The sequence below is a fragment of the Hirundo rustica genome, chromosome 20, assembly GCF_015227805.2.
Source record: "Hirundo rustica isolate bHirRus1 chromosome 20, bHirRus1.pri.v3, whole genome shotgun sequence".
NCBI lineage: Eukaryota > Metazoa > Chordata > Aves > Passeriformes > Hirundinidae > Hirundo > Hirundo rustica.
The window spans coordinates 2,455,650-2,481,445 of record NC_053469.1 but is presented as its reverse complement, the minus strand read 5'-3'; the positions used below and the strand labels follow the sequence as shown (position 1 = coordinate 2,481,445).

At 43.6% G+C, this 25,796-nt stretch overlaps 1 protein-coding gene across 1 annotated transcript; it reads left to right on the top strand.

The window, feature by feature from the left end:
- The first annotated feature begins 398 nt into the window (after positions 1–398).
- On the top strand, positions 399–24,033 carry CCDC187 (coiled-coil domain containing 187). Its single transcript, XM_040083539.1, has 18 exons — positions 399–781; positions 1,213–1,312; positions 5,330–5,505; positions 10,880–10,977; positions 11,356–11,466; positions 11,747–11,850; positions 12,351–12,484; positions 12,970–13,097; positions 13,223–13,410; positions 14,982–15,069; positions 15,847–16,061; positions 17,208–17,388; positions 17,575–17,737; positions 18,462–20,800; positions 21,430–21,771; positions 22,113–22,256; positions 22,701–22,826; positions 23,098–24,033. The coding sequence occupies exons 1-18, from the start codon at positions 553–555 to the stop codon at positions 23,251–23,253; spliced, it is 5,022 nt and encodes a 1,673-aa protein (XP_039939473.1). The 5' UTR covers positions 399–552; the 3' UTR covers positions 23,254–24,033.
- The last annotated feature ends 1,763 nt before the right edge of the window (positions 24,034–25,796 follow it).

The following is a 25,796-nucleotide window of genomic DNA, read 5'->3' as shown; positions in this document are numbered from 1 at the left end:
CTCTATCACCTGAAGATCACAGAGGCAGGTACTCACACATAAAAGGCATCCTGGCAAGCCTCTTTCTCAGCTGACACTGCAGACATCTCTCTCTTGTGTTTTTTTTTTAACAGGAATCAACTCCTAGAAACAGCTCAATCACCTAAAAAAGAAGAGGCATCAGGTCCTCCAGCACCACTGGAATCTGAATGCTGGTTTCTCAGTCCTCTGAAATGTGAAGATTTGAGGGACTGCTCTCCCCCAGCTCTGCATTCACCTCCTTTGAGCTTTTCTGCTCCTCAGAAAGATGCAAAACCTTCCTCCAAGGACTCATCTTTTGGACTTTCTCCACACAGAGGCAAACAGGATCGAGTGAGAGCCATTCATAGTCTGTCCAGGGAACTTGCAGAAAAGATTGACGTGGCAAGGAAGAGGCTGAGTGCAGCCAGCTGGGTTAAAGCCTCTGCTGACAAACAATCAACAGAGACAACTCTGGACCTTTACAGAGATCCTCCTTCTGCCCCAGAGCCTGAGACTTCCAGGGATAGGCGAGAGAGGACAGTGACTGCACAAATGCTTCTGGACACCACAGATCCTGATGTGACATCTGACAGGGAATGTCACGGGCTGGGCAGGATGGGGCTGGTGGGCAGCACTGAGGGAGCAACAGCCCTGGACAGACAGGAGGAAATGCCAACTCCTCTGCCTGGTGGGAGTGCTGAGAGGGGAGGATTGCCCTGGATCACTCACAGTGCAGGACAGAGTCACAGCTCTGCAGGAGGCCTGAGCAGCACATTGCAAGGTAAATCCTTTCGATGTGACACAGCAGGGATGCTCAGGTGTCTCTGCCCAGGTCTTTCGAAACTACAAGCAGGGGTTAAGCTTCATCTCCCCTCGGCTATTTATTGGAAATATTATGTCTAGGAGAATCCCTGAGCAGTGCCGCTGCTAGATTTTGCTTTCCGCCCATCTTCTTGCACATGTGAAACTACATCTCATAATTTTATCTGTGGCTTTGCCACCAATTTTGGACACGTCACCTTCTGGTGCCTAGGTTTTCCCAGGAGTAAAAGAATTAGAAACCTAAGCCCATGTAGTTTAAAACCTGTGGATAAGAAGAGCTGTATTGAAGTGCTCACACGTAATCAGGCGGTGAATAGATGCCAAAGCTTGGGCCATTTCATTTCTACGAAGAGCATATTTATTAAATGTCTTCATTTGTCTTTTAAAAAGGTTTCCCTGTGAATAAGGGCTCCAAGGTGGACATAAGTCTATGGCATGAAAAGCCAATAACCAGCCCAGCCTCTCCAGCTCACAGATCCCTCACTAGAAGGTAAACAAAGCCGGATATTTTATTCTCTGCTAAACGTGCCACACAGACGTAAAAGAAATAGCGGGGATGGTGAGTTCCCTGGGGCTGGTGGATTCCTGGGAGCGGCAGATCCCCGGGAGCAGTCAGTGAATCCCAGGTTTGGTGGGCTCCCAGAAGCGGTGGATCCCCGGGCTTGCTGCATCTCCTGGGTGCAGTGGATCCCCAGGTCCGGTGGCTTCCCAGGAGCAGTGCTTTCCCTGGGAGAAGTGGATCCCAGTATGGATGGATCCCTAGCTCTGGTCAGTGGATCCCAGCTCTTGTCAGTGGATCCCAGGCCTGGTCGGTGGATCCCAGGTTCAGTCGGTGGTTCCTGGGTCCAGTTGGTGGATCCCAGCTCCAGTGGATCCCAGCTCCTCTGGATCCTGGCTCCAGTCAGTGGATCCCAGCCTCGGTGAACCCTGGCCCCGGTGGGTCCCAGCTCTGGTGGATCCCGGCCCCAGTGGATCCAGGCCCTGGTGGACCCTGGCTCCAGTGGATCCCAGCTCTGGTGGATCCAGGCTCCAGCTGATCCCAGCCCTGGTGGATCCTGGCTCCAGTTGACCCCAGCCCCAGTGGATCCCAACTCCAGTTGACCCCAGCCCCGGTGGATCCCGGCTCCAGTTGACCCCAGCCCCGGTGGATCCCGGCTCCAGCGGATCCCAGCCCCGGTGGATCCCGGCTCCAGCGGATCCCAGCCCCAGTGGATCCTGGCTCCAGTTGACCCCAGCCCCGGTGGATCCCGGCTCCAGCGGATCCCAGCCCCGGCGGATCCCGGGCGCGCTGCCATGACGCTCTCTCGCCACCGGAGGGCGCCGCAGCCGCGGGCGCAGAGCGGGATGGAGCGCTCGCCAGAGCCCAGAATTCATTTCAAGATTTTCTTACAGCTTTACAGTGCAAAGTAAACAGGAGAAAAATGAAAATTGGAGAGATACGTCCAGACAGATGAGCTTACCAAAGTTATGAGGAGTAATTACTGGAATTACCAGGAGTTAAACCCCTGTTCTTTGTGCACAACCACCACACTCACAAAGGTTGGGCTGATTTCTGCTCTGAGAGATCTGTTGCAAGGATTAGGGAGCTGTTCTGCCACAGAAGCTGGCAAATGTATAAAACACGAGCAGCAGGCACTCAGAGTGTGCAGTGGAGAGGCAGAGCTGTGTCTGCCCTGCTCCTTGGGGAGCACAGCCCAGCAGCCGTGGGCTCCATCACTCTTGTCCTGACAGCACCCAAATTCCCAGGACTGGTGGTAGGTGCAGGACCCCCCGGGCACAACTGGAACAGCCCCCCAGCTATAAGGGACAAACATCAAACCAAGGAGAAATAAGACAGATTGCACCGATCTGCTGAACAATGCAATTACTGAGAAAGCAGAGCAGCCGGACTCAAAAAGTCCTCAGAGCATCACCGAAAAAAACACCAATAAAACCTCTCAAACGATAAATCACAACCCTCTTGCAAGTGCTGCTTCAAAAGATGAGGAGAGCTACTTGCAGATAAAATATCACTGTATGTGGAGATTAGAAGTGGAAAGTGTGGCTATATCGTGAATGACTCCAGCCTCATCTCCTGGTGGGCTGAGGGCTCCCTGTGATGCAGCAGCAGTGACAGTGAGGGGACAATACAAAGGAAAAACCACCCCATGTTTAACCCTTCCTTGGCAACTCGTAAAGTAGTAATACATAATTAATACAAAGCCCATCTTTTGTCCTCAGCTTTTATTTGTATATAATCTAGAGTCTGATTTTGCACCTCCCCTGAAGTCTGCACACTCACAGGAAGCAAAAGTGGATGAGTCCTTTGGCACACAGAGTGAGGCTCCTGTGATCTGGTCATTCCTGAAGTTGATCTGGTATCAATGGATTCACTATCAAATCAGGAAGAAAGCCACCAGATAAAGGAGCACCAGTGTGTTCTAAGGAGGTGACTGAGGAACTTTGCAGGGCTGAAATTTCTCCCGCTCCAGGAACATTTGCACTTTGAGTGCATGAACTCTCTGTGGGGAGTGTCAGCAGGCAGTGAAGAAAGCCTGTCTCTTAACTTGCACACAAAACTTCACAGGCTGTGCTGACAGGAGGGGTCGGTGCTCTGCTCTTGGTTTTGTAAGCCTATTTCTGTAGAGCTCTCACTGATGTAACTAGAGCTGGGTTAGAAAATGTGATGGTAAAAGCAGCTGAGTTGGGTCTGTGCTCTGATTTCCACTGCTGAGGAGTTAGGAGTCCACATTTGGCTGCAACAGACCAAAGCCCTCTCTCTCCAATAGCTCATCTGAACAAAGCCACCTGTTAAAACTGACTCTGTGCCGGCCTCATTCACAAATACAAAACATCCAGCACTCCAAACCCAGCGCTCTTGAGCGTGACCTTCTCCACAGCCAGTTTCAACAGCACAGTTTGCTGTTTACATGTTTAATTATAGCTCTGAAAACAGCAGCTCGTGTTCATGCACGAAATCCTGCAGGTGCCTGTTTCCATAAGAAATGTTCCCATTTCATGCCCGGCTGCTCCCCGGTCCGCAGGGGCGGCTGGCGGAGATTTGTTGCTGATGCAAATTCCCACTGATGGGAATTCTCCAAACCGCCAGAAAATGTGTGGGCAATTCCATCTTTATTTTGTTTCAGTTGCCTCTATAAGTGGCTACATTCTCAAGAGTCAAAAAAAAAAAAATCATCCCGTTTTTCCTGTAAGTTCAGATTTGAAAGTGCTCTGTGTGGCTTCAGGGGCTGGGACAGAGGGTGGTGGCTGGAGAGGCACCTGTTAGAGCACAGCTCTGCCTCCTCCTGTGGACTCAACAATGCTTTCTCTTTCGTGCAAACCCAAAGAGCCTCATCTGGGAGTTGTGGTGGTTTATGCAGAGCTGGCTGTGTCTGGAGGGCAGGCGTTGCTGGCCACTCCCGTAGAAATCCAGTGTTTTCTGTAGAATTTGCATTGATTTCCACTGATGCCCTTCCCAGGACACAAACCTTGGCATCAGTCTCCCCAAAGAGAGTAGGCTTTTCCCAAGAGCCAAAGAAAACAGTGCCTAAAAAACCATCACAACACAATTGCAGAGACAAAACTCAGCACATTTAACCAATGAATATTAGAACTGCTTTGTAAGAAATCCCTGTTTCCTCTGTTCTTTCTCTCTCATCCACCTTTGCTCCCACTTTCCGAAGACTACATCCAAGACGCGTTCATGGAAGCTGTACTAATCGTTTTAGCAGTTTCTGGGTCATGAAAAACAAAGAAAAGCTTATTAACGAGAAAAATGAAATAAGATTTCCCTAAGCTGATTGTCTATGAAAAAAAAAAATTCCACATTCATTTTTCTGTATATAAAAGAAAACATCTGTCACCATTTCAGTGTCTCAGTGTCCTTGTGTGTGGTTCAGCTGAGGCTTGATCAATAAATGTCCATTTTCACACCTTTCTTCATCTTTTTAGTTAAGCTCAGATAGTTATAGACCAAAACAAAGTAAAATCAGTTAGCTGAGGGCTTTGTCTGCGGGACTTGGTGCTGACACTGTTTTGAAATATTAAAGTATATGTACCACTCCCAGGTCTTAGCTGGGCCAGAGCCATGCTCAGCACAAGTCCCAGAAACACTAGAACAGAGTTCAGGACTTTGTGTTTCTAAACAGATTTCTTTGCCAATGTTCAGAGCTGGATTGTGCAACCAAGTCCCAACAATGGCACGGATTGTACAATGCAGCCCTCATAAATTAAGCTTCCACACTGAAAGGTTGTTTGTATTTGCCACCAGGCTGAAAAATACCCAGCTCTTTCAGAGCAGTAATTAGAGTAGGTAAAAATGAGTGTTGTTAGCTTTCCTGACAACATCAAGGTACAAGACAGGAGATTTTGTTCATTGCCAGGTATGACTTCTAAGGGAGCCCTTTGTTTCCATTTGACAAAATGTAATAGTTCTGTTTAGATGAAATAACCTTTTTATTTTAAGCTCAAAAGATTGTTTTATGCACATCTCAAAAACTTAGTAATTGTTGTTGTTACCTTGACACAGCCCACAGGGAGAACTCACGGCACGGAGGGATCAGCGTGAATTTGAGACTGTTTTGAAAGTTCAGAACCAAGGGGAAATGGCCAACCCACCTCCTGGAGAGAGCCTGAGGATCTGGGACAGCCTGAGGATCCAGCCCTCTGCCACTCTGAGCGCTGACAGCTTTGAGCAGGACTGGGGTAAGGTGGCATCTCCCAGAGGGTCACTTGGTGCCCTCCCAAAGTATTTCTTGTGCTGTGGCAATAGAACGAACAGTCCCTCGTTGCAACAGAATCCTTGGTTCTGGCTAGGGCTGAAAAACTTTCTGGGGTGAGGGGCAATTTCAAGTGGATGGTTCTCTTCCAGATTTCAAAGGCGAAAAAGGGGTGCATGAAAAATTGTCCTCTCAACATTCATGCACGATCCAAGAGATTATATGGAATTATTACTAAAATTGCATAAAATGCAATAGAAGCTCTTTGCCTTCTCCATGCTGTGCTGTCACCGGTGTGAATTCAGCTCGCAGTGACAGCTACAGGTGGAACAAACCCCATTTAGCTCAGAGACATTTCCAGCACCTCACAACTTCATCTGAAGGTCTCTGGGAGCCTTACAATTAACTCTTCATAATTACCCCATCCGAGCAGTGTGGGACATTGTCCTGCTTGGACAACAAGAGACATCAAGGCACGGGACATGGGCAGGGTGCAGGGGAATGGAGGGATGGGCTGGCCAGGGGCGCAGGGCACGGCCACTTCTGCCCGGAGCAAAGGTTTGCACGGAAACAAAGGGAAAGTTTGCGGCCGAAAGGGTTAAAAGCCGACCAGTATCACACAGACCGCTCTGTCTGAAGAGATCTCTGCCTGCTCCCACCAAACAGGAGCAGATGGTGCATTGTTTTAAGGGCTTTTCCGAGACAAAAGAACAAGATCAGATAACCTTTCCTCAAAGAGGGTACTTACAAAAAGCCTTTGCTCTTATTAAGGATTCTTCATTGTTTTCCTCACAATATTTTATACATCATATTGGATTTTGGGGTGCTGGAGAAGCCAGCATTGTTTACTGTGCCTCTCCCTCCCCCTCCCCAGGGACCAGGAGGGCATCTCAGACGATTGGGCAGCAAGGCCGTTGTCTGAAGTGTTTTACCCGAAGCGAAAGACAACCTATTTATTTACTATTAATAACTGAGGGCCCCCAGTCCTGCAAGGCCCTAACCATCCACTATTCACCACAGGAACAATAGGAGCTGCTGCCTCGTGTCTCTGCCAGGAGAAACCTTTCCCTTCCCTGAGCATTTGCAGGAGCTGCCAGCCCAAGGCTGGGCTGGGGAGCAGCACTGCCACAGAACTGTCGCGCTCAACACAATGTGGGTTTGAAATATGGGTCACAAGCGGCTCTGTCACCACCCTGAGCAGGGATGGGGCATTCAGACTCGAGGTTGCAATGTCTGCTCGGAGGCATTGCCCAGCAGTTGGCTGCGTCCTTTCACGGGACACAGAAGTCACCGTGCGCACGCAACATAATGAGGTGTAATTCTACCACTGCTGCCAAATGCACATATTTACCTTTCAGAGGGACACCTGACCACCCACTGCTGTGCCAAAGAAAGATTTTCTGTAGTAAGCACACTTGGCAAAATAACGAGTTTCATTTCAAACATCTTAAAGCAGAGAGAAGATATTCACAAAATGTTTTACTACCTGGGGTAAGACAGTGAATTTGTCCTGAATTGTTGAATTTTCTCTTTAAAAACAGCCAGTATGAAACCCAGAATTGAAAATCCTGTAAGCACATGCTGTAGTGAACAAAAATGCTCTTCAGGTAGCGTTGGGAGGTATTTCACCTTGCACTTACATGAATTTCTCATCAGTTCAGGCACAAAACTTGGTATAACCAATGAGCTGATAAGGGAGGGCTTTGCATTTTACACCACTGTGTAAAATCTTTCTGTCATTCCTGCCAAACCACCAGGGCTCTCCCACAGGGAGCTGAGGAGATGAGCTATATCTTCTTTGCTACTCCAGCATGTCCTCTGAATACAGCCCACAGTATCCAAATTTCTGTATTTGTATTAAATAAGAGAATGATATGATCTTCTAAAATCCCAACATTTTGCCTGTGCCCCTTTCTACAGTCTAGGGAATGGCCTTTGAGCCAGACTGGACTGAATGAGCCAGAAATCTCATTTCATCAGACCAGACTTTTTTTTTTTTTTTTTTTTTTTTTTTTTTTTTTTTTTTTTTTTTTTTTCCCCAGAGATAATATTTAAGCTGAAACTAATTATTTAAGAAGTATTTTCTAAATGTTGACGCTTAGAAATGTTGACGCTTAGTCATGGCTAGTGCTTTAAAATAATTTGCATTAGGAAAGCAAATGGAATGTTTTCCATTGTTCTTGAAACGCAGAATTTTAACCTGAACTACAAGGAAAATGTATTTATATGTATCATCTTTCCCCTAAACTGCTGATTGACATATTTTCTTGTATCACTAGAGGGAGCTGCCTTCTTGCTTCTAGAAGAGGGAGAAATTATTAAATGAGTGGAATAAGCACAGAAATGTATCAGCATGGCTTCAGCTAATTGTGCTCTGATGGGGAGTGTTGAGCTAAGGCAGCTCTTCGTGTTCCCTCCCAAATCTTAGGCTGTGTTTTGTATTTCCCACAGCTCCAGTGAGCTCCAGCCCTGCCTTCAGCACCTCTGGAGTTGTCTGCAATGATGCTGTCACTGACTGAGAGAGTTTAGAATAACTGATGAGGAACAGAAGGACCATTCCAGAGAAATTCAGGATTCTGGTTAGGTCTAGGTTCAGGCCCAGCTCTGTTGCTCTCCTGAGCCAAGAGCTGCCCTGCAGCTCTGTGTGAGAGGGGGCAGCAGCAGGGTGAGGCACTGCCATGTGCTGCAACATCTGGCTGGGTGCTGAACTCAGGCCAGGCCTCCACACCAGAGGATTTAGATATAAACACAAAATATGCAGAGCACAGGAGCAGCACAGGCCACATTAATCCCCTTGTTTGGTAAGCAGCCACTCTTCAGTGACAAGCAGGATACCAGACGTGTTTAGAGAGGACAGAAGGACCTGCTGTGTTTCTCAGCTGTGATCAGGAGTTACCAAACCTTTTTTCCTCCTCCCCTTTTACCTGTCATCACTGCAGCTCGTTTCCTGCACAGAGAGTGCTGAAATCCGGGCGGTTTTTCACCTTACCTGAAGAGCAGCCTGAAATAATGAAGCAATTGAGCTAACGCAGTAATTTTTGAGAGGGGAAGGACTGCACGAATGGGAGCAAGTGGGGCAATTCCTTCTGGATCTGCTGCTCCGCTCCACAGCAGAATTTCAGGACATTTTACACCCCCATACTCCTACACCTCCAGGCAATAATGCAGACAAAGTCGTGCTTACAGCTAAAGTTGCAAGTATGTCTTTTTATAATAACTGGGTTGGTCTGATTGCTGACATGGGCAGAAAGAGAAAAAGCTGTCCTTGAGTAAAGCAGCAGTAAATGCTTCTGCCTTGCTTCAAGTGATTAGAAAAATGAGACTTTTAGCCTGGCTTTTTTAATTATATGTCAGGGAGATTCTACAGGGCTTTGCTGAGATTCTGCAGGTGCAGCGGAAAGTGATTTAATAAATAGCATTTTTTTCACAAGGCTGAGTGTATGCACATTGAAGCTATCTGGGTAGGCAGTAAATGCCATTCATCATCACCTAAAAGGACGTGAAAGTTTAGCCAGATGGTATTTTCTTTAATGCAGGATGTTGCAACACAAGAAATGCATCTGGAAATAGCCACAATTAGGAAAATTACATTCAAAAGGAGGGAAAAGAGATCAGAGCGAACTTTTTAATCACTTTGAGGACAATACCACTGCTTGGGCTTTGGTCAGAACAACAATAGCATTGTTCAGTCTGAGGTACAAATTGAAAATATTTGTCAGGTTTTAAATTATATCCTAATAGACGATCATATTTCTGATTGGCCCAGATATTAGTATTAAAAGCTGCTCAGACAACTTAGCATCAATAAATATAACTTGCAACTTTTTTTTTTTTTTTTTTTTTTAATTGAATGCCTTATTCATTAGCATTGAAGGACTTTTGAAAGTGCTGTGTGGGGACCCGCTGAAGAATTGTCCACTTGTCGTTTTTTCTATTGCACTGCTTAAAACCACTAATAAAACTTCCATGTACAAACCCCAGCTTTTTTATCCACTCAATTTTCCTAAATAGGTCATTGCACAAAATCATCTCTAGTTAACTATCAGCATTAAAGTGTCTGAAGCAGTCCTCAAAATCAGAAAGACTGTCTAAAATGAAAATTCCTTCTAAAAAGATGAACTCTAAATTTGTCTAGATAATTTATTATGATTTTGCCTTTTCAAACCACCCTCCAAAACATGGAAAGGCCCATTACCAAAATAGAGGATGAGATTTCTGTTGACTGTGAAAAGGAGAGGGTTAAGAGAAGCCTTGTATCGTACCACTGTAGGAGGAAAGTGAAATCTGCAATCAAGCTGTTTATAAAAACAGAGCAGCATTCTGATAGAAAATCTGCACCAGGCTCAAGGATTTAATATTTTATTTCACTCACACCCACATAAACACAAAACCCATCCTGGTATGCAAACATCTCTGCTCCTTCTGTGTTACAGACTCTTCAGTCTGTAAAGCAAAAACAAACTCTGCATGTCATGGGCTTATCCTGCACCACAGGGTAATTTGGATTCAGGTGACCTGGATAGAGACAGAGATTTTATCTCAAGTTTTCAAGTCAAACCTATTTCTATTTATGACCCACACTTCAATTCTTTTATGACTCTGGTTGCTGTGACAGTGGCACAGCACAGAATAAACACACAACCTGTTTGCATAAGCTGAGCAATTCATCTGAGAAGCTCAAGCAGCCAAGAACATTTCACTGGTAAACATAATATCAGCTATACTGTCACACATAGGCAGGGGAAGTGCAATAAGGAAGAAGCAGTGAAAAAAGTGCACCTGGAGCAAGAGGGAAAACTTCCCCACTTTAAAATGAAAGCTTTTTTCCCAAGGGTCTGTGTCCCCCTGTGACAAAAGAGAGAGGAACCTGCCTGCATCCAAACAGATGGACAGGATGTGCAGGATGCTGCCTGAGTTCCCAATGAAGTGATTTTGTCACTTGGGAAACCTTGTCACAATGTTGGGACGTTTTTCCTTTGTACCCAGTGGTTCTGATCCTGTTGGTGCAGCAAAGGAGCAGTGGGACCAAGAGTTACAATAACCCACACTCTGAAATTCAGGCTTAGAGCAGGAATTTTTTCCTCATTCCTCTCTCCTGGCATAGACCCTCAAGTCCTGCCAGTTCCCAACACTTGCAGGACTTTATGCTGGCACATTCCTTGACATGATGTAGGTACTGACATTTTCCTTCTACAGTTATGGTAAAAGAAGTAAATGTACACAGAGAAGCTATTTCAGGAATAAAGGCAGATGTCAGGTTTGGGAGGCTTCCAAAAATAGGCCCAGGGAGGACTGGAAAGGAAAATGCAGTTGGAACAATGTACACATTCCCCTTGTGATGATCCCCTAAACTTCTGCAGGTGAGGGAGATTTTGGCGGCACAGAGCTGGAAGAAAAACACAGGAGACACTTGGATGTTTTGAGGCAAACCTCCCTACTACTGGTTCACAAACTGAAGGTCAGTGGGAAACCTGTGTAAGGAGAAAAGGGAATTCCAGTTCTGCTGTCCCAGGGAAAAGGCACTCCCTATCCCCAGATTCAGGTGTGCTTAGGCCATAATCTGTTGGCACCAGCTGATCTCAATCAGGTTTTTTTATAAACCCCACGGACTATAAAAGTCAGGTGCCAGCCCTAATTTGCTGTTTGGAGACCTTAGTATAGCTCTGGTGGGTGTGAAGATGTTGCTGTGCTGCAGCCAAAGCAGCGTTTGTGCAGGGCAGCAGGCTGTGGCAGGAGCTGGCTGTGCAGCTCCTCTCCTGCCCTTTGACCCCCAGCTCTCAGGTGTTGTGTCACCTGGTTAAAGATAACATTTATAATGTGTCATTTCCTAACACAGCTCCAGCAGAAGCAGCAGAAACATCAGCTTATGGTGCTGAAGGAGAAAGCAAAGCAAGAGGTTGAGGAAAGCCACAGGTTTTTCAGGGACCTGCTGCAGCTCAGTTCAGAGGTAAGTTAAGATTTCAGACCCTGGGTTAACACCTCCAGGCCCCAACTCTCATGAGAGCAGTCCTAAATACACAGCAATCTGTGAGCTGCTGTACCACCTTACCCTCATATGCCCACTGAGTTTTCTCCCAGCCCATTCATTAATCAACTCTTTAGGAATTGTTGGCATAGGAAAAGCATTATCTACAACCAGGGGCTTTCCAAAGATAAGGGGAAAAAGCGTTAAGTGTTTTGCTTTTCAAATAGATCATTGAGGAGTGTGACAATTTCTGTGTGTGCAGGACAGCAGGAATTCCAAAGGCAGTGATCCTCCTGTGACAGGACCGTACCACGCAGAGCAGACCCAGCGAGGACACTGCCTGGAAGGTGACCTTGCTGCTGGCAGGTACAGGAGGCAGGATACAGAGAGGCACTCCAAGGATTTGGCCTGTGGTTTGACTATGTTATTATTTTGAGGCACTAAAGTAATTGCTATATAGTCTTTTTGCTCTGATTTATGCCCAAGCTACATTATTAACACCTTCCCAATGTTGTGGGAGATCTTACGCTTTTAGAAAAGTAGAACCCCCCCCTGGAATTCGTGTGAAAAGTATAATTTTCTTCATTTTGCTTTACTATCATACCCTTGATGTAAATTAGAATATTGTATGTGCACTTTTTAATGTTCATTTAAAGTGGCATAAAGACTTGAGAATTGCTTCCAGGGTCTTATGGATGCAATTTCCAGAAAGGCACCTTTGCACAGGTGAAGCTTTTAGTATCACATAAAAATGAGCAGCATTCTAGTTTGAAAAATTTCAATCTCCATGCAGGACTTGGCTGTGAAAGCAAGGAATTTAAATAATATCTCTGACTGCAATAAGAAAATACTTCCTTTTTTTTCAGCAATCAAGAGTTGAGTTCACTGAGACACTCTGCATTGAAGATAGAAAGAGATCCCAGTCCAGTGGATCCCAAAATATTGGGAGAAAGAAAATCTCTAGGAGGAGGAGGTTCATATTGCTCAGTACTTCAAGAAGGTGAACATGAAGCTAAAGGATTTAGTGGTATTGGGAAAATGTCCCGTTCAGCCTGGCATGGAACAAAAATTTTTAACTAATTTTGAAAAATTTGACATAAATATTTATGTTCATTGTGCATGTTTAAACTGTGGCCATCTTCCATTGTACTCCTGGCCCTTCTAAGACAATCATGTTGGGTACTGAGAGTTATTTACCCTATTGATGGGTGCCTTTTTAAATTTTTACCTGTTTGCCATGGTTTCACTTGTAAGGGAGGTTGATGTCCATACCTTGCTCCTGGAAGTGAACAGCTGTGGGGTGACTTTTCTGGCTCTTTGTGAGGGCAGTGCACAGGCCTGGCTGACAAGTATTTGCCAAAGGTGCCTTCAGCTCAGAAGTGGATGTTTACTCGTACTGGGGGAGTTGGGGTTTGAGTCTCTTTTTTTCCTTTCAGATATTTTCGTTTTGGTGACATTAACTCTTTGCCTTGGCATCTCTGCCAGCAGGTCACGGGCAGTCACTGCACAGCCACCACACCTCACGTCTGTTGTCACCTTGGGTGAATCTGCCCCACCGGGAGATCCGGGACAACTCTGAAGAGAGCAGTGACCAGGCCAGCTCTGCCAGCCAGGTAACACCAGCTCTCTAAACAGTCTGAGGGGAGTTTCTTTCTCTCGTTTGGTTGGGTTTTTTTATTTTTTTAGTCCCTCTATCAAACTGTTCACCCAATGACGCCATACTCTGCTCTTTCCTCAGTGGAGCGCAGCCATTCCACACTTTGAAGGCTCCAGCACCTTCCGTGGTTCCAGCCTGGCCATGATGGAGCAGTGCCTGAGGGTGGAGGAGCTGCGGGCTCGACACCAGGCAGTGCTCCTGCAGCTCCGGAGAAAGGCTCTGAGGGAGAGGGCCAGGGCCGAGCTGGCCTGGCTGGGCCACCGGAGACGGTGAGGGGCACGGGGACGCCACCGGTGGAGGCCTGCTCGGCCAGGACTGGCTTTCCTCCTTTCAGGGGAGCACAATAAATGTAAAATCATCCTGGAAAGCACGTAGCAAGTAAAGCATGAAGAGAGACAGGGAGCCTGTGTGGTTTTAGAGTCTCCATAGCAGAGCTGAGCTTCTATTGCAGCCTCTTCTGTGGTGATGTTAGGCACTAATTGGGCTGGGGCGTCCCTCATAACTGACCAGGCTGTCGAGCCCTCAGGGATGGACGGTGAGGAGTGTCCCAAAGCACTGACCAGGCTGAGGAACCCTCAGAGATGGACAGTGAGGAGTGTCCTTCAGGGATTGACAGTGATGGGCGTCCCTCATAACTGACCAGGCTGTCGAGCCCTCAGGGATGGACAGTGAGGGGTGTCCCAAAGCACTGACCAGGCTGAGGAACCCTCAGAGATGGACAGTGAGGAGTGTCCTTCAGGGATTGACAGTGATGGGCGTCCCTCATAACTGACCAGGCTGTCGAGCCCTCAGGGATGGACGGTGAGGGGTGTTCCTCAGCACTGACCAGGATGAGGAACCCCCAGGGATGGACAGTGAGGGGTGTCCCTCAGCACTGACCAGGCTGAGGAACCCTCAGGGATGGACAGTGAGGGGTGTCCCTCAGCACTGACCAGGATGAGGAACCCTCAGGGATGGACAGTGAGGGGTGTCCTTCAGGGATGGAGAGTGATGGGCATCCCTCATAACTGACCAGGCTGAGGAACCCTCAGGGATGCCCAGTGAGAGTTGTGATGTCACCCTGGTTTTTCTGAGTTGTTTTTAAAGCCTTCTACTTGTTCATAAGGTGGAGTCAGTTTCTTTAGTTTCTGCACAATATTAGGAGCAGTGTTTCGCTTTTCTCACGCATGAGAACATAAACAAACCTTTTGTTTTCATTCCCTGTCCTTTGTTTACATGTTTCTAGCCTTTAAATAATGAAATTGACAGCTGGTCTGGCCAGTGAAGTAGAAGGGTAGTAACCTCAGAAGCCCATCCACAACCAGACCCACAAATGTATAAAAATGAAAGAATAAACAGGCTGCTCTAGGTTTGAGGAGCAACTCTGCACTGCAGAGCTCGTCTCTGTGTTATCGCTTTGTGTGCTGCAATCACAGTGTCCCTCAGCACTGACCAGGATGAGGAACCCTCAGGGATGGACAGTGAGGGGTGTCCCTCGGCACTGACCAGGATGAGGAACCCTCAGGGATGGACAGTGAGGGGTGTCCCTCAGCACTGACCAGGATGAGGAACCCTCAGGGATGGACAGTGAGGAGTGTCCCTCAGCACTGACCAGGATGAGGAACCCTCAGGGATGGACAGTGAGGGGTGTCCCTCAGCACTGACTGGGACACTGTAAGGAATGCCCCAGTGCTCAGGAGGCTTCAGTTGCTTCAGGAGATGTCCAGGCACGACAGCCCCAGGGTGGTGAGATGTCTTTCTGCAGAGCCTTCCATCCCTACAGCTGCTTTGAAAGGAGCTTTGCTCCCATCCATAAATTCAAGGCATTTAATGAGCTGATTCTCATCCTTGTGATCTCCAGTGTTCTGGAAAACCTGCAGGAGAGTACTGGAGCCTCTGCCATGGCAGCAAAGCAGCACAAAATCCTGATGGAGCTGGAACGGGAGCAGGTAATGATGCAGTGAGAAGAGCTGGGATTCATCTCATATCCACAGTGAGGATGCAGCACAGAGAGGTGTCTGGAGTTGCTGGAGAAAGTGGGGTTTGTTTAAAAAAAAGAAATCATCTCTTTGCATCCATTATTCTGCATATTTCCTACATACCCACAGTGAGGTGGGTTTTGTGCCAAAGTCAGCACTCTGTAAATCCTGGATAAAAGAAAACTTTTTTTTTTTTTCTCTCCTGCTGCCTCACTGTTATTGTGGATTTTTCTATTTATGCCATAACAAACAGGTCATATAATGTAGGTTTCCACTGATTTATGCTTGTGATGTTGAAATATATTAAATTAATCTGACAGGTAATTTTATAGTCTCAGTTATTCCACTATGCAGGGTTCATAGTTACACTTGGTAGTCAGGAAATTTCTGTCCTGCTCCTTACATAGTGCAAACCTCTTGTTTAAGTAAAGGCATTCCTAGTGCAAACAACAAGTACCCTGTAGTTCTGAAGAAAATTCATTTTTGAAGGTCTTGCCACTTGACACCCCATCAAAACATCCCTTTACCTGTCATCAGTTTTCACAGGTGAAGTCCCCATTGAAACAACAAAAAAAAAAACCAAACCAATCTGCAATTAAAAAGAAAATGAAAAAACCTACCTGTTAAATTTTCAGGGTATTTTGGGATTAAAAGTGCCCTCTGTTGAGAAACGTTATACATATTTTTAAGTGTAGCTCCTTGTTATCTTCACTCTGTTATGCTCCTTTCTTCCTTTGCTTTGTGTAGGCAGAAATCCAGCACCTGCAAAACATCCAAAGGGCAGCCTATCAAGAAAGGAAGCTTTTATTAAAGCAGCAGAGAGAAATCCTAATGATGCAGCATTCAACAGCACAGCTCCAGGAAAAGCTGCACGGTTTGGCTGGGAAGCAGGAGGTTATGAAGTCTGGGAGTAAAGACAATTGTGTCCAGCAAAAGCATAAAAAGAGCAAGAAATATGAGGGGTAAGTAAAACCTTTCTCAGTGATTGCTGAAGGTAAGACCAAATCCAGTGGAGAACATGGAGACAGGTATATCCTAGATAATTTTGTGAGCTTTAGATACTCTGAAGAGGAAGTTTATGATGACAAATTTTTAAAACGTCTGTGTTCAAGCAGTTGATAAATCAAGATCAGTGCTTATCATTCTGTCCTAAATGGTGAGTTCCTCAGGGCACCTTTAATGACCCCACAGAACTGCTAATGATAGTTCATGTTTTCATGGTGGCTTTTAACTACAAACTCAAACCACTTTGCAACTATATATTAATTAGGCTTCACAATACCCATATGGAATGAGTAGAAATGTATTGATTTAATTGGTGAAATTCACTCCTTTGTCACCCTCTGGCTCCGAGCCTCTGTATCACTCAGCCCCTCTGAGTTGGTTTGTGCTTCACTCAGGATTTAACCACAGAAGGATTTTGTAATACACGGGGCTACATTTTAGGCTTAAACTGAAGAACAGAGGTGTCATGTAAAATCCTACAGTGAGATATAATTCAGGAGTTTAGTCAGACTGAGAAATCCCCATCCTGCTCTTCCACTGGAGCTGCGTCCTCTGCATCCCTGTCTGCTTCCTGCTGAGCAGTGTGAATGAGAACCCCACAGCATCCACACTGCTCAGAACAAAAATCTAGTTTGCTTCAGGAAGAGGAAAAAGCTGTTAAAGACAAATATTTATCTATATGAATTAAAACCCCCTTTCATTCAGTGCTACCCAGAGCTTTAGCAGGATGGTGAGTCAGGTTTGTGCATTTATTTAAGTCCCCACAGGGGAAGGCTTTCAAATAAATCCCTGCATGGAACTGATCTATAATTCATGGTGTTATTGATTACAAGTCAGAGAAATCTTTAAAAGGTTTCTTGGCTGTGCTTTCACTTCTTATTACTGACAAGGCTGCTCGTAGGAGAACAGTGAATATTGGTGTCAGTCTGGAGCAGCCAGGGGCTGGTGGAACTCAAATGCACCCAAATTCTGGCTGATTGTCCATAGAGCTCTCTCCTGTGTAGGAGTGCAGTGTGGTGATTATGCTATTTATCCACCTGCATGGGTATGTTCATATTTTATACTGATCAGGAATGAAGCATTCCATGTCTAACTCTTTACAGCTTTTCTACTGGGAACAAGGAATCACTGGTACAACACCAGAAATGGGCGGAAGAGTTTCCAGGTTTGGAGCAGTCCCTTAAGTCTCAGGATGTTTTATTACCTCTGGAACCTACAAATTCAGCTGGAAAGGAACCTATAGCCACAATTACTACAAGAAAAAGCCAAAAGTGTGGATTTCTGGTAAGGACCACCTCTGGAATTCCATTAATGCCTAAAGAAAGGGTGTCCCAAATTATATTTGCCTTAAAATAGGACAACCACAAGACTCATTTGGCACTTAGAAACATGAAGTCAAAATAAGTGTGTTGGTTATGTGCACTTTTTCCTTAAGACATTAACTCTGTCTCCTACATATTTACATTCTAGGAATCTATGCTGGAGGAAAAGGCACTTCTTTCAAACCCTGATCCTAAAGATAATGAAGATATTAGTCCATGTGGCAGAAAGGACCCAGTGAAAGGCTTGGGGATGCTTCCTACTTGGTGTAACTTATGCCTGGTTCAGGCACAAAATACTCTTGAAGGAACAGGTCAGTCATGTTTAATGCTATTATGTCCAATTTGTTTCAGCTACTTCAAATTTTAATCCAGACAGAAAGAGAAACAATCTTCTCATTTATTACCAAAGTGTCTTGCTCACTATAGCCAAAGTATAAATCACTGCTGGGCAAGATGGTGGGGATCTTCCAGAGGTTTATTAAGAGATATGATTATACTGCTTCCCCAGAACAAAATCATAACTTACTCTGATTGTGTCATTAACAATTTGCTCTCTTTTGATAGAGTTTTTCAAGAATTTAAGGCTGTTCTTTTTAAAAGAACATAGATCAGTTGAAGATAGACTTGGACAGGACATGCTGGAGTTATTTTTGTTTCCAGGTTTTATCCTCAGTTCATATTTCTTATTCTCAGTAGGACAGGTAAAAAATAAAGCTGTTTATATATGAGTCAGTTATCTCATTTACATAGTTCTGGGTGTGCATAATCTCTGTAATAGAAATATTTATATATTGTGGCAATATTTCCTATTTCTGCCATTTTTCTAATGAACCATCTTTCTACATTTCATAGAATCATAGAATACCCTGATTTGGAAGGGACCCAAAAGGATCATAAAGTCCAACTCCTAATTTACTCCTAGATATCATAGTGAGGAGCATGATAGGTTTGTGTATCCTAAGTGATCTATCAGCAAGCTCTTCTATTTTTTTTAAAACGCTGGTTTTTTAAAAAAAATTATTTTAAATGTTCCAGTTAGAGAAATGGAAGTGCCTGTCCCTTCTGAGATTCATCAGGTGGATGCTAGTCGATATTTGGAGCATTTGGACTGTATTTCTCATGAAGCTTCTGATGAACTAAATTTAAAAGCATTTTCTGAAGCATTAACTTCCACTGAATCATTGCCCAAGTCAAACAACTTATTTCTGAATTGTGAAAGTGCCAAATCAGACTCTTCTCACTCAGAATTTCAGAAAGTGTCTGCAGCTTGTATCAACATCTTGAAAAGTTCCATTTCAGACCCAGAATTAGAGCTGAAACATGGAGAGGACACAGATGTCAGTGTCTCAGAAGAGTTTGTCTGTGACAGCGGTGATGTGTTTGCTAATCTCTCAGAAGAGATGCCAATAGCAATAAGGAAAACATCACCTCGTGACAAACACAATGAACGTCAGCTGCCTGAAGATGACAGAGCTGAGACTCCATCCCTCTCCCAGAAATACCCCAGAGATGTGTTGGACTGTGTCTGCACTGATCACCTGTTTTCCTTCATTCCAGAAGAAGAATCAAATGCCTCCAGAGTGGAGCCAGCACATTCCTCCCAGTCTGAAAACCCTTCTGAGGGAGTGGAAGAGCCACACCTGGGTGCCTCACAAAGCTGCAGCAGAAACAAACCCTGTTCTCAGGAGATCCCAACACTGGGGAACAATGCAGCTGCCAGTCCCTCATGCACTGGTGCGATCTCCAGTGGTGATAAGGGTCTCCCTCCAACTGATGAGGATGCCTTGCTGGAAATGGTGTGTCCTGTGGATGAAGTATTGTCCTCTGGAAGTGCTGACTTGCCATCCTCTAACAAAAAGGATTTGTCATTTCCGAGTGAAGATCCTCCTCCTCCCCCTTTAGGTGCCAATGCAATGAAAAATGGTGATCCTGCCTCCAGCACGGATGATTTCCCATCTCCACCGGAACAAGTGACAGGCTCAGAGTCTAGTCAGGGCATGGATGAAGATATATCACTGGAAATGGATGCATTACCCCCATTACCTGATAACACCGTGCCTGAAGAATTTCCCCTGCACAGTACAGAGACAACTGGTGCTTTTTCAGCTCTGAATGGTCGTCTCTCAGAACAACCTACATTTACAGCTCTTTCCAGCTGTTTTTCAGAAAGCCAGTGTGGAGAACAGGAGATGCCTTTGCAGCATTTGGAGTTTCTGCCTGTGTCAAATACAGATTGTTCTGGTGGGAGTATAAGTCCTGAATTCCCAATGAAACAATGCAAAATGTATGAGAAGCTGCCCAATGCTGAGGAGGACAGAGATGACCCATTATCTCCATTTGAGATTGGGGACAGAGTGCGGGTAAAGCAGAGCCAGCCTGGAACTCTGATGTTCAAAGGCCAGACTCATTTTGACAGTGGCCATTGGGCTGGTGTTGCACTGGACAGAGCTGAAGGTGACAATGCTGGAACTTACGAAGGGGTGAAGTATTTTGAGTGTGCTCAGCACTGTGGGGTCTTCGTCAGACCTGAGGAGATTTCACACCTGCTGGGGATTAACAAAAATAGTTCCAGCTACAAGAGGAATGAAGACTCTGACTCCTTCCATGATGATGATGACTCCCTCACAGGAGACTGCAAATGTTCTGAAGATGGTGAACAGAGAGTGGGGTTTGCAGAGGAGAATGCAGAAGATACAAACAGTGCAGGAGGCTCCAGAGTGAAAGAAAAGCAGTCTGGGTTACACAGTGCTTTGTTGTGTGGAAAAGGGCAAAAGTTTCCCCATTCCAATGAGTGTAACTGTAATGAATTCCTCTGTCAAAAGCCCTTAATGTGCTTGGGATCAGATAAAGAAAAAACAGAACTGACACAAATAAAACAAACGATATTTGCAGATGCTCTTCCAAAGAAAAGCAAGACAGATGAGGTAAACACAAGCAAAAATATTTGTTGCTTGGTAGAGGATCAGAAAAGAATTAAACTTGCTGATCATATTGCAAGTGAACTCAGTAAAAAACTTCTGTTTGACATTTTAATTGCATTTTCTGAAACAGCTCAAAACAAATATAAAAGTGGCTTTGAAAATGACATGATGAATTATGGCAAAGACCTAAGGCAAGAAGACAATCAGAAACCATTTCTCCTCAAAGAAAATTCCGTTGCTGCCTTATCTGAATCATCAGCAAATGCTTCTGATGTTTTACTGGGTAATTTTGATACGCTTTGCATTCATGATTGTCGCACAGTAACAGACAGAATTGTAACTAAATTTATAGATGATGCAGTTAAAGAATATAAGAAGATTAAAAGAAAACACAGATCAAAAGCAGACAAGGTACTTCATTTATCTACAGAGACTTCTCCAACCACTTTGCCTGTAAGTACAGTAAGAAAGTTTTTATTTCAAGTGCTGGCCCTGAAGCTGGGTCTATAGAGGCAAGAATTTGTGTGACCCAGTTTTTCATCATCCATAGAAATTATATCAATGTTAGGAACCAGATTGCTCACTTCATGTGACCCAATCCTTATTTAAGGAATTACCCTGTATCCACTGGATAGCACATGTGTGGTCCAAACAAGAAAATGTGACTTCTTTATTGGAATTTGTTTATTGTCAAAACTGATAAATCTGTATAAACATCAATTTTTATTAACTTCAGAGAAAACCTGGACACCTGTCAGCTCATCTGCCTGACTCCCTTCCAGCTCTTGGCTGGAAGAAAATTGCTTTGAGGGGTGGTGCTTGGGAGAGCAGTTCCACATTTAGAACAAAAATGTTGCTAAATGTCAAGAATTTTCATGGAACTCCAGAACTGTAATTCTAATTCTGAATTCTGCCAAACACAGTTAAAATAGGTTTGGGCTTTTTTAATAATACATCAGTAAGCCTTCCTTTGAACCCATGAATAAGATGGTTTTAAGTGTAACTTTGTTCACTTGCTAACAATCTCAATATGTCTGAAAATATGGAATATATCATCTGTCTTTTCTTTTTCTCCCTTGAAGCTCCTTTTAAAGATCCTTGATGCTGGTGTTTTTGGAAGCTCTGAAGATTTTGATCAGCCTTATTCTGACCAAAACATGCTGGCTAAACAGACACAAAAGCAGTACTTGTACAAATTAGACCAGTGGCATTCAGCTCCTTGGAAGAAAACTGTGGAAGTTCCTCTTGTGATACCACATAACAGTTCTTATGTTAAAAATTTGTCTGCATATGCTGTGGAAGAATTATGGACCCCAGAGAACATAAATTCAAATTTCAGGAACATCAATGTGCCAAAGTACTTGGAATATAATGATCTCCCAGGGAATGATTTGGAAGCAGAAAGCAAGAGGATGTATAATCAGGTATTTTTAAATCACTAACTGTTAGTTAACTTTTGATAGTGTTCTGGAGGCTTAATCATATTAACTAATATTTAATATTATTCCAGTTGCTAACACTAAATATAACTAAAGGGACACCAAAAGATACTACCAGGAGTATTTTGCAGTTTGCTGCAGAATAATTCTAGCAGAAAAAATGTCCTTGCAGAGAATCCAGAGTTTTGCCAGTGTTCCACCATAAGACCTTGGACACCTGACCCGGTGTCCGGTTTGGGTCTGTTCAGGAAAAGCTGAGTTCCATGGAAAGCTGGGGACTGGAGTCCAGCTCTCCTGACTTCAGTGCCCTGCTGAGTTTGTTACAGGTTATATTTGATTTGAGCTGTGAGTTGCTGTGTGCAGAATATCAAGTGACTGCAAAGCCAAATATGTTCCCATGGATGGAAAAAAATGTGGGATCTCACTGTTCCAGGCATCCCTGCAGAAGGATGGATGTCAGTGAGGTCAAGGTACGTTCTGGCAATGTAAAGCACAGGAACAAGAATGAAAAGAGCAGAGATTGCAGTGGCAAAAAGAAATGTGAAATTTGTGAGGATTATGGCAGTGTAACTGAGGTGATGGGAGAAGAAACAGCATTACTCTGAAATGTCTGAATAAATACAGACTGAGCTGATTAGTCAAAATATTCCAGATATATGGAGTTAAGAATGGGAATGGGCCTTTAAACTCTCCTAATTATGGCTATGTGGTGTGTAACCTCCAAAGCAATATTATGATTAAAACGTATTGGTTGGCCAGTGTTGATCAGCTACCTCTAGATCAGTCCCCTAAACTTTGGGATATTTCTGGACTTAAAGCTGGATCTTCACACTGGCACCTGTTACTCATCTGGAACATTCAGAGCACCAGAATTCTTATGAGGAGAGTTCTTTTCAGCCTTCTTTATTTTGTAGACATTTGTTCAGGGTGAAATTATTAAAATAATGAACCTGGAAAAGAATGACTTAGAAATGAAAAGAAAATTCCTAAATATGACCAAGTATGGAAACTGTAAGAGAGACAGAGTGGACCTTATTCTGGTAAGCAGACTTTCCAATGGGAATTTTTCCTCTAGACTTAAACTAGAAATTCTCATTTTTTTGTGAGAATCACATTTATTTAAATTAACTTCAGAACTTCAAATTACTGACTATTTAAAAATGGAATTAATAATTCAGTATTTCCAGTCCTTGCGAGTGGTTGGATTTAAATTAATGATACAGATGTAAAGTTGTTGGATTAGGTGCAGTGTCTCAGTACTTTTGTGAAGCTCTTATTTTTAAACAAAAATTAATTTCTGTTATATTTTAGATCCAGGAGCTTTGCAAAGAAGAATCTCAGTGGACTTCCTATGGCCACGATGAGTTAACAGTGAAGATGAGGATGACTGAAGCCATATTTGATAGTTTGATCCTTGATACAATCAGAGTTCTGAATAAGATTTATCTGAAAAAAAGCCTGTTTTAAAGGTGACTGTGCAGTGTCTTTTTTATTTTAACCAGTCCCACTGTGTATTAAAAGGAGCCTGGAGATGGCTTCAGAGGGGAGGCACAGGGAATGGTAGGACCTGGAGCCAGGCATTCAGGTTAAATTTCAATAATTTTATGCAAATGAGCCAAATTTATGCAAATAGTGATGTGATGCACTTTAAATTGGAGACTTTTCTATCAGCACTTTCAATTCCTAACAATTAGATATGTGCCTGCAATTGAGTCATTTATCATGCAATTCACAGGAGCCCATTGAATTTTTACAACATCCAAAAGTGGGGTGCTGAGAATGTACTTCAATAGACAAAAGAGAGGAAATCAATACTTCTTTTGTATTGGCAAAACTGGAAAAAAAAAATCAAGATTTTGACAAGGAAATAGAAGCATTTCCTCAGCATGGTAATTGTTCACTATGTTAAATGCTGTGGCCTTACCTATTTTGTAGTGTGAGAAAATCAAATTTTTGTTAGTTCTTTTTAAAATAAATACTGTGCAAATATTTCTTACTGGAATTCAGAAACTGTTCATTATTGATTAATTGCTAGTAAAGAGATCAGATTTTTTTTTTTCCAATCCTATTCATTCAGATTAAATTCAGGATCAATAAAGACAAATTTACATATAAACTTAAGATTTAAAAATGCAATACTTAAAATCTGGTTAGGGGAATAGAAAGATATTTTTATGCTTGTATTTTTAAATACTGTTGGCTTAATTGTTTTTGTACTTGTTTTCTGAATAAAATATTATAAATGTGGCTTATTTAGTTTATTTATTTTCACTGAAATCAATTAGAATTACAGATTATTTTGTACACGCTGCTCGTCTCAGCAGTGAACGGGTGCACTTTTGTTTTGCTGGGCACATTAAACCCTCCCCTGCTTGTTGCCATATGAACAGAAATAAAAAGGCAACTTCTGCCCCCAGCGCCTTAACTGGTGATCTTATCCTATATACTATTTTCATGTCTCTAGTGGTACATTTCCTTGTCTCTGACTTTATCCTCATTGATTAGTTAATCCACATGAGTTACTTGTTTTCTTCTTGTCAGCTTATAGCAGAATTTAACAATTTTTTTTTTTTTTCTCCTGGTCTTAGAGTGTTGGATACAATGACAAATCTATAAATTGCATCACTCTCGTTTTGCAGCAGCGGGGGTCCTTGTGTTTGGAATGAAATCCATTAAAAATATATCTTAGAGATGAATAAATGACTGAAGGACTAGTTTGATTTTAGCCTGATGTTACACCTGAGGCCGAGACCAATCAGATTTGCAAGGAGGGTTGTGAGTGAAGCCTGAACCTTCACACGGTGCTCTGCAGGGAAGGACACAGCTATAAAGTTACCTCCTGCTGATGGGAATAAAAAGTCTGTGTACAGAAGATGTCAGGCATGTTTAATATCCCCCACCATCCCCTGTTCAAAACCTGAGGTTCTGGCACCCAGATATATTGACCTGTTCACTCAGTGGCAAGACTTCAATATCAAGATTACTCTCCTTCAAGGTCTAATATTTTGTTTGCCTTGGATTTGATCAATATTAACCTCCTGGGTCAATAAATCTTGATACTAGCCTCAAGAGGAGTCATTATCTTTCATAGAAAATGATTATTTCTCAGTTAAACCCTACATTTAATTCTCCTGTAATCCATCTCTTTCATCTTCATACATTTAACAATTCTTTTGAATAAAATGTGCCCTAAAATATCTTAGGCACTGCAGATTTTTAAAGTCCTAATTAGCAGCTGCTACAAGGTTTTTCAGTTCTTGGAAGCTGTTGGGCTCTGCTATTGTAACCATATATTTTGTTGCTTGCTGTACCCAGGAAAAATAGAAAGAAAAGGCTGGGATGTGATATGAGAAACCATTTAGGCTGTAGTTGTGGATATGGATCAAAAGATATGTGTCTGAATCACCTCCGATTTAATGGTCAAAGAAAAGAAAGGGTCAGTAAAAGGCAAAAGCAGCAAAATTTTATTCTTATACTGGTCACAAACAATGATAAATTAAGTTCTACCCCTGAACCCCGCCCCTCAATGGGCCTAAAGTAAGAATTTAAACCCTTTTGTTTCCCATTTGTTCCTCAAGGATTAAAAGAAGCACTTCTGTTGTGAGCAACAGAAGTGAACAACAGAAGCAAGAATTGTCTTTTCAGAGACCTCAGTCTTTCATTATCTGAGTTTTAAACTCCCCTGAAACCCTTCTCTGGGGATGTTGTTGGGTTTCTGCTTCTCATTAGCGAAATGAAAATTCTTGAGCCCGTATTTAAAAATGAAAGACTTCCACACTGGGCTAGAGCTAAAAAACGTGCTAAAATCCATTACTAGTGCACATCCTGAATTTATGGAGAGGACAGAACTTCTATCAAACCACCTACACACAGCCTTTTATCAGAGCTTCAGTTTGAGGAGAGATGGCTCTTCCCTGCCGAGAGAGGAACTTTGGGATGAAAGAGCTCTCGACCCAACGGCTGCCCTGCTTTCATCTCTGCTCAGCGAGAAGATTCGTGAAGTTGAAACT

Excerpts from the sequence above, each read along its gene's own strand:
- CCDC187 (XM_040083539.1), top strand. The coding sequence starts at position 553 with ATGCTTCTGGACACCACAGATCCTGATGTGACATCTGACAGGGAATGT. Across the intron at positions 20,801-21,429 it reads CTTCTCCAACCACTTTGCCT|CTCCTTTTAAAGATCCTTGA; the intron begins GTAAGTACAGTA and ends TCTCCCTTGAAG. Across the intron at positions 21,772-22,112 it reads GCAAGAGGATGTATAATCAG|GTTATATTTGATTTGAGCTG; the intron begins GTATTTTTAAAT and ends AGTTTGTTACAG.